The sequence below is a fragment of the Pseudophryne corroboree genome, chromosome 12 (genome assembly GCF_028390025.1).
Source record: "Pseudophryne corroboree isolate aPseCor3 chromosome 12, aPseCor3.hap2, whole genome shotgun sequence".
Classification (NCBI taxonomy): domain Eukaryota; kingdom Metazoa; phylum Chordata; class Amphibia; order Anura; family Myobatrachidae; genus Pseudophryne; species Pseudophryne corroboree.
This window is the reverse complement of record NC_086455.1, coordinates 9636618-9650858: the sequence shown is the minus strand read 5'-3', so window position 1 is coordinate 9650858 and position 14241 is coordinate 9636618. Positions and strand designations below refer to the sequence as shown.

Below are 14241 nucleotides of genomic sequence, written 5' to 3'. Positions count from 1 at the left end.
CTCTTGAGGCGTCCACCTTCCCTGAAATTGCTGGTCTTCCAGGACAGCACCCCAACCTCTGAGACTGGCGTCCGTTGTCAAAATCTTCCATTCCCAAATACCGAACCTCTTTCCTGCTGCGAGATTCTTGTGCACCAACCACCATGTCAGGGAGATTCGTACTTGAGGTTGAAGGCTGATTCTCCGATGAAGCAGCCAATGTGACCCTGCTCCTTGTGCAAGGAGATTCATCTGAAAGGGTCGAGAATGAAGCCTTCCGTATTGGAGAGCTTCGAACGACGCTACCATTTTTCCTAAAAGTTGTACACAGAGATGTAGCGACACCCTTGGTGTCTCCAGCACCTGAGCCACCAGCTTCCGTATGTCCTGAATCTTGGACTCTGGCAGGAAAATTCTCAATTTTACCGTGTCCAATATAAGACCTAGGAACTGAATCCGTTGTGTTGGAATGAGGTTGGATTTCTTGAAGTTCACTATCCATCCGTGTTGAATCAGAAATTGAAGCGATGTGTGAGCGTCCTTTATAAGCTGCTCCTGAGAAGAGGCTTTGATTAGGAGATCGTCGAGATAGGGTATTATATTGACTCCTCTTAATCTCAATTCTGCCACCATGACCGCCATGACCTTTGTGAAGATCCTCGGAGCTGAGGATAGACCGAACGGAAGTGCCTTGAATTGATAATGATCTTTCAGCAGTGCGAACCGTAGGTACGCATGGTGTGGGGACCAAATTGGGATATGTAGGTAGGCATCTTTTATGTCCATGGATATCATGAACTCCTTGTGTTCTAGACCCGCAATGACCGACTGTATTGATTCCATCTTGAATCTGTAAATTCTTAGAAATTTGTTTAAAACCTTTAAATTTAAAATCGGTCTGACTGTTCCGTCTGGCTTTGGCACGACAAAAAGACTGGAATAAAATCCCGTTCCTCTCTGAGGGGTAGGGACTGGAACAATGACTCCTGACTGTAGCAATTTTTGAATTGCTGAGAGTACAGCTTTTGCTTTTGTAGGACACTGAGGTAAACCTGTTGTGAAAAACTGACTGTGAGGTCTCTCTCGAAATTCCATCTTGTACCCCTGAGAGATTATGTTGTTTATCCAGCTCTCTGGCGAGGTGTTGGCCCATGTGTTCTGAAACCCCTCCAGTCGTGCGCCCACCAGGGGAGACCCTAGGTGAGTTGGGAGACCGTCATGCCACGTTTTTTTCAGCAGGTTTATCCTGCTTTCTGGTCGTTGCCTGTGAACGGCCTCTACCTCTGCCCCCACGTGCCGGCCCACCAAAACCTCTTCCTCGGCCTCGAAAGGACTGAGACCTGAAGGAATGAAACGTTGGTCCCGAATAACCTCTCTTAACCTGTGGAGTATTTCTTGTATAAGGAGTAGGTAGGAATGTAGACTTCCCAGCTGTAGCTTGGGAAATCCACTTGTCTAATTCTGGACCGAAAAGCGTGTCACCAGCAAAGGGAATAGCTTCCACAGCCTTCTTAGTGTCAGAATCTCCTTGCCATTCTCTAAGCCATAAGATTCTTCTTGCTGATATGGCCGATGCGGAGATGCGTGATGCAATTCTACTGGCTTCCTTAGATGCCTGACATAAGTATGCAGCTGATTCTCGAATGTGTTCTGCCAGATATGTAATTTCTTCCAAGCTATTTTCCTCTTCAATAGCTTGTAAAATACGGCTGGCCCATGCTCCCATGGCCTTGTTCACCCAAGCACAGATGAGAGTAGGTCTCTGCGCTGCACCTGCTGCTACAAAAATCGACTTTAAGGCCGTGTCAACCTTACGATCTGAAACATCCCTTAAAGTCGTTACATTTGTGATCGGTAAAATAGTCTTTTTTGATAACCTACCTAGGGATGCATCCACTACCGGTGGATTTTCCCATTTATCCATTATCCCCTTAGGCAAAGGATACGTTACCTGAAACCTCTTTGGGAATTGGAAGCGTTTATCAGGCTGTTTCCAGGCCTCCTCCATTTGATTCTGGAGGGATTTGGGGACTGGAAACACCGCTGAGCGTGGTTTATGGGATTCGAATAAATCGAATTCCTCAGGTTCTTTAACCTCTTCTTCTTTAAACTCCAGTATTTCCTTAACTGCATCAATTAAAGAATCAATACCTGAGATCGCTGAGTCTTCTTCCGTAGAGACGGCGTCCAGGGTAGAATCAATTAACTCACCTTCCTCCATGTCCATAAGACCATCCTCATCCTCCGTTACCTAAACAACTGGAAGGGGTCTTTTAACTGCCTTGCGCACATTTACGTCAGGTTGTGCGGGCGGCGTCATTTTGATGAGGAATTCTTCCATCGTCTTAGAGAATCCCGCAGCCCACTCTGATTGTTGTTTGCGTGATTCCGCCATTTCTTTGGAAATTCTATCCGTAAGAATATCCTCCCATGACCTTGCCGGAGCACTACTCCCAGGTTGTGCATCCCTGTCTAAGCAGGAGTCGCACACCCCGGAGCTGCCAACCCTCGTGCTCTTCTTGTTACACTTCGTACACACATAATAGGTCTTAGACGTCTTGGTTGCTGTCTTAGACATGATTTTTCGTTTACTTGACAAGTATGTAATTCTTTCCCCCTTTACACTAGGAAGAGAAAGACTGTAGTAATGACGGGCGTGAAGTGGTTGGAACCGGCTGTACAACTTCCTCAAAGTAAATATACCAGAGGACAAGGCAGGAAACAAATAAATTAAAAAATAAAAAAAATAAAAAAATATTTTTTTTTTTAACACCAGCCGGTTTTGTAAACTTCACAGACCCAGCTGTCAATCATCAGCGATATAAGGTCGTCCCGTGACATTCAGTATTTCCTTCAGGATCTTTTGGAGAAGAAGTCCTTGAAAATACATATAATAATACAGTATTAATTTTCAGGAGATCCTCATTCTTTACAAAACCTATAGTTTACCTAACCACCAGCAGAGGGAGCCCTAACTGTACCTAATGGTCCCTGCTGTTTTCTTATTGGACGAGCAACGAGAGGTGAAAAACTGATCCCTGCCCCTCAGTTTGGCGCCTATTTAACAAAATATAGATGGCCGCCACTGAAATTTTATAGTCACATCTATATTCTAAGAAGGGATGAGGGGGTTTATCAGACTCCGCGGCTGCTCTTTCCAGCCGCGGTAAAGAAAACTTAGTGTCACCTCTTTCCCCTCAGCGTGCGTCCCCCGTTGTGATCCTTCTTAACACAGCGGTAATTAGATGCGCTCCGGCGGGTGTGCGACGAAGGACTGACGCGCGGGCTAGCTTGGCACTCACCCGTACAGCGCGCGTGTCTCCCCTGCCGCTGGCCGCACAGCTACGCTGATCCCTCACTGACAGTGCGGCTTGTCTCCCCTGCCGCTGGCCGCCCGAAAGTCTGTGCAGCTCTGCCTGCGCGCGCTTCTCTGCTCAAGGGGATAAAGACTAGTCTGGATCTACTATGACTACAGTGTAACCCTGACTGCCTAACTGTCCTCACCTATACTAGGGCCCTTATGACACTACCAGTACTCACTGCGTAATAGAGGATCTCCCAGTGAGAGATGCCGGTCCCTTCAAAAGGGATCTTAGTCTCTCACCTTTAACTGGGCTTTTGTCTCCCTTTTTTTAGGTTGACGCAGCCTCTAAATTTATGCTATTTCAGGAGCTATGTGCTCTCACGTGCTACTCCTCCAGCACAAAATTCGAAACTGAGGCATGAGGGGCGTGAAGGGGGAGGAACCGGCTGTGCAGACAATGCAAATTTTTGAAGATTGTGCCACACCTCCGGTTCACAGGCTTCACACCCCTAATGTCTAAATGGAACTCCAGTGTCCCCTAGTGGATGAAAGAGAAAGTGCAGTTTTTCGACAATTTCGGGAATTCGACGCTAATTGCATATACCCCTAAGACGGCAGAAGGACCCACCTTCGGCCGGGCAAATTCAAAAGAAAAGAAAAAACAACCAAAAACACAGAAGAATCAGTGATTAATCTATCATCATATAAACTCACTGAGTCAGAAAAGAGCTTACTTTCAAAGGGATTGAGTTTTATACCTACTCCTAAATTTGATAAGTTTCGCTGGTCAATTGATAAATTCAAACTTTGCAGGAAGCTTAGACTTACTGAGAGATTTCAAAACACGCAAAAAATGTATTATACCACTGCATCATTTAAGAAGAAAAGTAGTTATTACCCTCTCTCACAAAATCCTAGTATTAAAACCTTCACTAGGTTATTGGACCATAATATCCAGGAATCGCTGATGAAACAGAAACATACTAGATATAATTTGAAGCCCCTTGAGAATTAAGCACTCAAGGATTTAAAAAATAATCCTTTACTTACCATACGCCCTGCCGATAAGGGGGGTGCGCAGTGGTGGTGCTTGATACTAAGGATTATGATGAAGAGGCATTAAGACAACTAGCAGACACGGACACCTATAGGCTGCTAAGTGGTGACCCAATTGTATCATTTAAGAATCGTCTAGATACAATTTTGAATATTGGATTAACAAATAATTGGATCGATGAAGAGTTATTGGCTTTTCTCAGGACTGATTTTCCTATCTGTCCTATACTATATTTGTTGCCCAAAATACATAAGGCCTTGTTAAACCACCAGGTCGTCCGATTATATCAGCTCGTAATTCGTTGTTTTCATCTGTGACACAATATTTAGACCGTTTTTTACAGATATGTGTTAAGAACACCAAGTTATTTACAGGATACTAATGATTTTTTAAGACTAATCCATACTCTTCCTGCCTCTGAACATAGGATCTTGATAACAATGGACGTCATGTCCCTATATACCGTGATACCACACAATGATGGTCTGGCTGTGGTTCGACGAGTGTTGTCTCGCTTACATACTGCTTCTCCTCCAATTGAGTTTTGATTGAATTACTAGAACTCATCTTGACGTGCAATTACTTTCAATATGGCGGACGATACTATCTCCAGACAGCGGGGACAGTGATGGGTACCGTAACACATTAATACATTTTGGGAGCCACCATCCGGGCTCCCTCAAACAAAACCTGCCGGTCTCGCAGTTTCTACGGGTTCTCCTGAATAATTCTGAGGCCGAGAAGGCTTATATACAACTGGAGGAAATGAAGATGAGATTCTCTACACGGGCTATAATGAACAGACCATTAACAATTGTCTACAGTACATAAAGCCTTGAATATTTTCACCGAAGGCAATTTGAAAAAGAAACAAAAGGTACAAAACCCATTTGTTGTGACAATGACATTTGACACTGCTGGTCCTATCATACGACAAGCAGTTAGGTATCTCTGGCCGGTGGTGAAAAGCGATCCAGTTCTCTCTAAACATTTACCAGTTAAGCCTTTGATCAGCTTTAAACGTGAATATAATCTAAAGGACATCCTAATGCAGTCGGGCAGGTCACCAAAATTGGGACCTGAGTCGTGGTTGATGCCACAGAACATAGGATGTTACCGATGTGCGAATTGCACCACCTGTAGAAGTATGACCTCAGATGAATACTTCTACCATCCACATACCGGACAAAAAAAATTAAGATCCGCCAACGATTGAGCTGCACCTCTAACTTTGTAGTATACACACTTACGTGCCCATGCTCTCTGGTGTATGTGGACAAGACTATTCGTTCATTCCGTGAAAGAATGGCGAATCCTCCTCTGTCTATTAGAACAGCTCTGATTGATGGATATTCTGATAAACCTGTAGCCAGGCACTTCTACGAGGCGCGACATACTCTGGTGTCACTAAAATGTATGATAATTGATTGTATTGTTCCTTTAAAAAGAGGTGGTGATAGGGTAAAGCTATTGCTCCGTCGAGAAGCATTGTGGTTTCACATATTGGACACTGTACGCCCTCGGGGCATGAATGAAGGCATTCATTGTGGTATTTTTTTGGATTGAAAAATCAAGATCTTCCTTTGGGAGATCATTGGACTTTTTTTTTTTTTTGGTCTGTGGTCTGAAAAACGGTATATAAACTTACCCAACAAATTATTGTTCTTTTTCATGATTGTGTTTTGGTACACAAACTGTGTGTCCGATATAGTTTACTCTGACTTGTGCAAATCCGCAGCGGATTATTGTGTTCAGGATTTTGTATATCTATGAATATTGATTGGTATCTGAGTAGAATATACAGGTGACATCATAGCCAGTGTACATTATAGGATATGGGATGCTGCAATGGGCATCGTATATCATTCTTAATTTTGTTCTGGTCTCTCTGGATTAGTGGAACGCATTTGACATTGATCTTTGATCAGTCATTGTGCTCTAAGTAGTATGAATATTACACTATCTGATAGCAGTTACTAGTATGGGCACTGGCAGTGATGTATCTGTAATAGAACGTGCACTTCCGGTCAGATGATCGGAACTTGCGTTCCAAATACGGAAGTACGGCGCGCAGTGGAACGCCCGCCGCATCTCAGTTACTTCACATGTAATCCGCTGTGAATTTTACAGTATTGGATACTGATATGTGTTTGTATGTTGTCTTATATGTTGTGTGTCTGTGTATATTACAATCGACTTTTGTATAATTTTAGAATGGGATCGGGCGTCTCTTGTTTGCTAATTGTGGGGAGGGCTATAGGTATATATGTGAGCTATCTGCACTGGTTTGTGATCTTGAAAAAGGTCCCATATGGGATCGAAACGGTGACACCTGTGTGCTGATGGTCTGATTTAATGACAATAAAAAGGCTTATGAAGTCTGGTGAGTGCTCCTAGCAACACTGGTTCTACGTTGGAGTGGATTGGTCTTGGTGACTTTATCCATATGTGGATGCTACCCCAGCAGTTATTATTGAGGCTAGAGTGTGGACTACATTGAGGCTATATATATATATATATATATATATATATAATATAACTTTACAGTATGCAAATGATAAATGTTACTTCATTGCTGATTGGCCGCCATGGGCAACTTTTCCACTGGCTCACTTCTCCACGCTATTCACCGCTTCATGAATAGACCCCTAAGCGTTCGTTATTAAAGGAACCAAATGTAACAGACACTTCTTAGCAAAACTGGCCTATAGGCTCCTATTTATCCTCAATTCCTGTCCTCAATTACTCTTTTGGGGGGCCGTTATATTTATGGTTATTCCCTTCTAATAGTTACATTACTCCACATCATTTGAACTGCACCACCTGTTTTTAAATATCTTACCCAAAGTGGACAGTTCTCAACTTCCCCTGTCGACTTCACCTCCCACAGGAGCTTAATCTCATGGCAAGCAGCTACAGAACTTAGCAAATGATTCATTGCAATCCTTTTATGAATGTGTTTTCTTTTTTGTTTTTATTTGGTTCTATTCAGAGAACACAGCAGATAAAAATGTTGTCGGTCACGTTGAAGACTCTACTCAGGATCCCTGTGTGTCCTGTACAACAAATGTAGCAGTGACTCCCAAGAGTGGTACAGCCAGTAAGTATGATATAACGTATATACATGACTCGGGGATCTGTACCTGTGTTATGGGCCCTACACATTAAACGATGCGCCACCGAGGTGCCCGACGGCCGATACGGCCGACGAGCGACCCGGCGGCGGGGGGGCAGTGACGGGGGGAGTGAAGTTTCTTCACTCCCCCCGTCACGCGGCTGCATTGAAGTGCAGGCAAATATGGAGGAGATCGTCCATATTGGTCTGCATGCACAGCCGACGGGAGACCAGCGATGAACGAGCGCGGGGCCGCGCATCGTTCATCGCTGGAGTCTCCACACTGAAAGATATGAACGAGTTCTCGTTCATTTATGAACGAGATCGTTCATATCTTTCAGAAAATCGGCATGTGTGTAGGGCCTATTACACTGAGTGCAGCCACTGTGCCCCAGAGGAATCCTGCAGGACAGATAATGATGAGGCGCTATTCTAGGGGAAATAGTCATATCTGTGTTAGGGTTAGTAGAACACCTTGGACGCATTGCACTTCCAGAAAATACCATTAGTCTCATATTTTAACACATTGAACAGTTTTTAACCAAAATAGGCACAAAACTTATATTTATTTTTTACTGAAATTTCAATAAAGTGAACTAAGGGCATACATGTGTAAAATAAAAGATGGAGCCGGGTGCTGTGTGTCAGCCTGCCGACAGCCTATTCTTTAATTTTTTTTATTTATCTTTCATCCACTAGGGGACACTGGAGTACAAGTTGACACTGGGGTATAGATTGGTGGCTATGGGGAGCTGGCACTTTAAATTTATCAAGAAGTGTGAAGGTTCCTCCCCCTCTATGCCCCATCAGCCCTCAGTTTATATGTTAATCGATTTCAAATCCGTTAACATCGATCTTATGTAAATTTACCCCCAAGGGTGCTACTTTGGCAAGCCCAGCTACAGGAATCTGCCTCCACTGCAGGGACCCACCACAGCCATTGCAGGTTAGTGTCTATAGACTAAAGCGGGGATGGGCCAATTGCGGCTTTCTCAGCGGTAACCCCCATCCCTGCACGACACCACCTCCTGAGGTAAAAGCCACCAGAACCTTGCTCCTCAAATGTTGGCCGCCATGTTCCTTGGCTGCAGAGGAACTGACCACTTACTACTAGGAGCAGCATGTTACATATGTAATCTCCTCATAAATATAATTCAGGGGCTTAAATATCTGCTGTACCATATATGTAGTATATACAGTGTCGGACTGGGGCATTAAGGGCCCACCGGGGAAATGCAATGGTAGGGGCCCATGTTTAGAGACTTGGCAAACCATTGATGTATGGTTTGGGCCCCTTGATAAATATATATAGTAAATACTGCCAGTGAATACATGATAATGTACTACATTAATAATAGCAATGTACTGTAGTGTATACACCATAGTCCTGTGCAGTATAAGGTGACCTATGTATAGTGTATAAGCAAGTTCTCAGTCTGGAACCTGATCCCTAGAGAGGAGGGTCAGTGGGGCCAACCCGTGGTTTCCCCTGTGGGCCAGTCCGACACTGTTTAAGCTGATGGGGCATTATCTGTCCTTTCCTAATAGACATTATCCAGGTTCTGGCCTCTGTTGGTTTGCTCTGTTTTCTGCCATCGTGTGCAGTCTTTTATAATGAAAGGATCTGTCCCTAATTACTAATCTACTTGTTCTACATCCAGTCGTCTCACAGAACCATAATCCCAGGATGCGGCTGATGAGGTCTAGGACCACAATCCGCACATGTTTGGAAGGGACTGTCAAGGGAGCTTAGGGGGTGATTCAGACCTGATTGGACGCAGGCGTTATTTTGCAGTGCTGCGATTAGGTAGTCGCCGCCTACAGGGGGAGGCGATGCGAACGCCTGTGTAGAGAGCTGCACAAACAAAAGTTTGTGCAGTCTCTGCAGAGCTCAGGACTTACTCAGCCGCTGCGATGATCCGGCCTGGAGCTGACGTTAGGAATCTTCCCTCCAAGCGGCTGGGCACGCCTGTGTTTTTCCGGACACTCCCCAGAAACGGTCAGTTGACAACCACTAACGGCCTCTTCCTGTCAATCTTCTTATGATCGCCGGTGCAATCGTTTTCTTCGTTAAATCCGTTGCTGTCCGGCGATCCCCGTCGCGCCTGCGCATTGCGGTGCAGGCGCACTTCAGAACCGATCGCACCACTGCAAAAAAAAGCTAGCGTGCGATCGGGTCTGAATGACCCCCTTAGTCTGCAAGGTGCAGCAAGGGCCAGTGCTATAGCGGAGTTCCCGGGGGGGCAAGAGATCAGTCTGAGATAAGTCGTTGCCCACCTAACTTCCCAGGCTCGGTCTCTAGCGCCCATTCCCTTCTTTTCTGTCAGTAAACATTAGCAGGTCCTTCCCAGGAATTCTATTGTATTCATATTGAAGCGACACTAGCTCAAGAGTGTCCCACTAATTAGGCCGCTAACAGGATTATGTGCAGGTTCTCTCCCGTGCGGAGGGGGAGGATTTAGTCCCAGTAGAGATGAGATGGATTTCTGTACCCATCAAGTTTATGATTTGCTTCTCTTGGTCTTCAAACTTTTAGTGTCCAGGAGTTGGGTTCCTCATTCCTAAGAAGGGCCTACATGGAATTCACAAATGGGTGGGGGATTTCCGCAGGACACTGACCTAGAACGGTCACTTGAAGGAAGATACAGATTATGTGCAGGGGTTCGAGGCTTTAATCCATGCACAGGTGCTGCACATCCAGGTTAAAGAGGCTAAAGTGCCTCACTCATTGAATGGTAAAGGAAACACATGGTGATCCGACTCGCCTTTCTTGCAGTCTCTCCATTCAGTGGACAGTCCTACTGGGAATCTCTTCTTGTTGGGAATTTCTTGTCCTTCCAAGAAGACAAAGTTGGGGCCACCTTGAAAAATATTCTCCCACTTGAAGGGGAGACTTCTTTTGCCAATCCTACTTTCTGTTGGGCTATTATTGTAGTAAAAATGATAGGCAAACCTCAGGCTGAGTTTGTATCTCTGGTTCCAAATGTCTGGGTGTGGCCGTAGATACCGGCTTCTCCAGTGATCGGGTCGTGTTCGTAATTACAGATTCTAATGGAAAATGCGCCTTGTAGGCCCTGGCTATTGGTGTAATGTTATATAACATCCAAATCTGGACCAGATCACCACCCTGGCAATAAGGGATAAGGGAATTTTTCTTCCCTCTTCTGCTCAGGTTCTTCACCCAGGCGAGTTCTTCCAACTTCTGGTGGACAGGACGTCGACTAGGATAGTGACGATGTTCTGTTACCAGACATGAGAACCTCCTTGCCTACATTTCGACTCTTTCTTTTTTTTTTTAACATAATTGCCCCTTATGTACGGGACAGAATGAGGGTTAGAGGGCACAATGTGCCCTCCCCATCTATGGAAATAATTTTTTTCCGTAGCTTAGGAAGTTCTTTCACCAGGCAATAGTGTTTAAGTACCACATCATTTGTAGTTAGGGGGTAGTAGGGTAAGTTGTGCCCTCCCCTCTATATATGGATTTTCCGTAGAGCAGGGTAACAGTGCCATGTGATCACCAGACAATAGTTGCTAAGAGGACACACCATTTTAAAGACAGAACTCATCTCGTTCAAATGTGGGTGCCCCTTGAGGGCGTGGCCTGACGAGTAATGGAGTAGGACGTGTAATCCTAGCTCCCCAGCCGACAACATCCTAAAAGACATCCTGACACCCCCTGTGTGACTGCATAAGTCTATCTGCGGCTACCTGAATATCTGCTGCCTGATCTGTGCCTCATCTCAAGTGGATCCTGTGTCCAGTGTGCCTGCCAGGAACATTAGAAGGGCTGAGCTGCTCCTGACCTGCACGAGGCCGGCGCCATCTTGGATTGAGCTGCAGGGGAGCTGTGCCACTCGTCTCCCACCCGGCTCTCCTGACGTGCCCTGCGGCCGGCGAGTGGATACCGCCGGGGCCCCGCCACCTGCACAGCACATCACTCTGCTCCACTTCTCCGCTGGACGGCCAGGGCACTTGTCGCGGCCGTGCAGAGTACGGGAAACTGCCGGGCGCCATCTTGCGGTTGGCGGGCCGCAACTGCCGGGCGCCATCTTGCGGTTGGCGGGCCGCACACACGGAGCTCCGCCACCCGCCCCTGACAGCCCTGTACTAAACCCGGAGCGGCCTGTGAGCCGAGCAGGGGATACCCCCGCTGCCTGCTATAGTAGCCTTTGTCCCATGAAGTCTATAACATAATGCTGGGCTGACTGTGGGATTTTCCGGGCGCCATCTTGGGGTTGGCAACGGGATCAGCTCTGCTCCAGTCCACACCTCTCCTGCTGGAAGTGTCTATTATATGCAGCCTGGGCAGCTAGACCAGACTGGAGGCTGGTAAATAATACTAAAGAAGACCTGCATTGCTCTGCCTCGGGGGGGTGCTGTTTGTGCAGGTGGGAAGTTGCTTGACCCCCTGATTCTGACCACAGCTTCCAAATCTATAGTGCCGACACACAGCCACACTGTCAGGTACACTGGTCCTTTTATATATATATATTCGTCCTGCGTTTCTTGGCCCGCACATAGTGAGTTGGTGCCTGCGCCCCCTCTCTCTGCCTGCACTGCTTTGACATATAATTGGTCGAATACGGTGGCATTGTGTTATCCAAAATGGTGAAAGGCCGCCAACAAAATGCGGCGGCAGGCGCAATGGAAAAGTTTGTCCGCAACCCCGGTCCCCAACAACAGCGGAGGGAAACTACACAAGATGAGTCCTCGCCCCCTTCTCCTGCATGCAGCTCTGTCTCAACAGAACCACCTGATGCTGCGTTACAAAGAGTGTTGGATGCCGTGACAGCAAGTGAGGCTCGCCTGGCTGATAAAATTGGGCAGGTGCAGTCTGATCTCTCCATTATACACCAGGACCTACAACGGGTGAGAGAGAGGGTGGGTGAGGCCGAAACCCGTATCTCCAATCTCGAGGATACTGTCACCCCGCTGGGGCGGCGTACTGACACTTTGGAGTCTCAAATGACTGATGTGCGCAAAAAACTAACGGATATGGAGGGACGCTTACGTCGCAACAATGTCCGTTTCATCGGTCTGCCCGAGAAGGAGGAGGGCTCATCTCCTGAGGAATTTCTAGAGGCGTGGCTTCGGAAGGCATTTGGACCCGATGAATTCTCGCCTCATTTCACCATAGAACGAGCTCATAGAGTTCCGATGCGCCCGTTGCCTCCGGGGGCCCCGCCTCGTACCTTCATCGCCAAGTTCCTTCACTTCCGCGACCGGGACACTGTTCTGAAACTTGCTCGCACGAAAGGCCCCCTTAAATGGAACGGGTCGCCAATATCGGTCTTCCCAGACTTCGCGGTGGAGGTGCAGAAAGATAGAGCCCAATTTCTGCCTGTTAAGAGGAGACTCCGGGAACTTGAATTGCCATACGCCATGCTCTTTCCATCACGATTACGAGTGGTAGCTGATGGTGAGACCAAATTTTTTGAAGCTCCTCGAGAGGCGATGATATGGCTGGATAGACGCTTCCCGGCTAGACGGGCTCTTGCTGATTCGTGATTAATCCCTGTGACTGTGGTTGCAAAAGAATTTATGTACAGGATAAGATTATCTGCATATCTACTGGGGGGATGCAGGTTGTGGAAAATGTTTAATTATCTATGCTGCTCCCTGAGGAGGTGAGGGTGGTGGGGGGGCTAATTACTTACCTGATTTTCTGTCTTGTTATCCTTCTTATACAGGCAATTACTATATTAATAATGCTAGGATATGTCGGGTGGAGGGCTGGGGGAGAGGAGGGATATATCTGTGATCTGAATATACCCGATTATATTTTGCTCTTTAGTCCCAGGGGGTGACTTTGTATATTTCGCTCCTTTTTCTATCCTATGGGGGCGATTTAGCCTACAGGCTGGGGAAGTTTTGTTTTGTTTGTGTTTTGTTTTCTCTTTCTTAGGGCCATTATAATTTTTGGCTCCACCCAGGGTATAACAAGTTGTGTGCTCTGGGCTTGAGCCGGTGTTAGGTTCAGGGATCCAAGTATGCTGCAGGTTGGGAGTGGTGTACAGGGTGGGGGGAGGGGGGAAGTTACAGGCTACGGTTGTTTCTGGTATGGATGGTCGAGATTTGAGTGTGTATGGCTTAAGAATCTATTCATTGAGCGGTGGTGCCCTGCTCTTGTATGCAGAGAAGATGGGTCTGGCTGGCTGCGGGCTGTAGCCTCTCTTATTATCAAAACGACCCCTCATGGTTGGACTTAGGTTGGTGTCATGGAATGTGCGGGGACTCAATGACAAGATCAAGAGATCCCTTGTGCTTAGACAAATTAAGCAATATGCCGCTGATGTGATATGTCTTATGGAGACCCACCTGGTGGGCAGCAAGACCCTAGCCCTTAAGAGACCCTGGGTAGGGTGGGCATTCCATTCCACACACACTTCTGCCTCTCGGGGGGTCTCTATCCTTGTAAAGAAGACAGTTCCCTTTGCGCTGGAGTCAGTACAGACGGACCCATGGGGAAGATATGTGTTTTTAAAGTGTAAAATCCATTGTACCCCTCTGCTTTTGCTGTCCGTATATGTGCCTCCCCCGTACTCCTCCGATGTCCTGAAAAGGGTTGCCGGGTTTATGGCCTTGTCACCGGGTATGCCCGTGGTTTGTGTGGGGGATTTCAACAATGTATTGGATAAAGCGATGGATAGATTCTCCACCAATCCTTCTGGTCCACATTCTGGTAGAAATGATTTTGCTGAGGTTGTGTCGGGACTGGGCCTGGTTGATCCTTGGAGACTGAGACATCCATCTGTTAAACAATATTCATGCTTCTCACACTCT

At 46.5% G+C, this 14241-nt stretch overlaps 1 protein-coding gene across 3 annotated transcripts in view; it reads left to right on the top strand.

Annotated features, from left to right (window-relative positions):
- Window positions 1-14241, top strand: part of LOC134980213 (uncharacterized) — a 48183-nt gene that overhangs the window by 26529 nt on the left and 7413 nt on the right. For 2 of the 3 annotated variants that reach the window (XM_063946922.1, XM_063946921.1), the window contains exon 4: window positions 7333-7440. The exons of the other annotated variant lie outside the window; for it this stretch is intronic. In XM_063946922.1, coding sequence (XP_063802992.1) covers window positions 7333-7440 — 108 coding nt within the window. The remainder of the gene's footprint in view (window positions 1-7332; window positions 7441-14241) is intronic. 3 annotated transcript variants of the gene reach the window in all.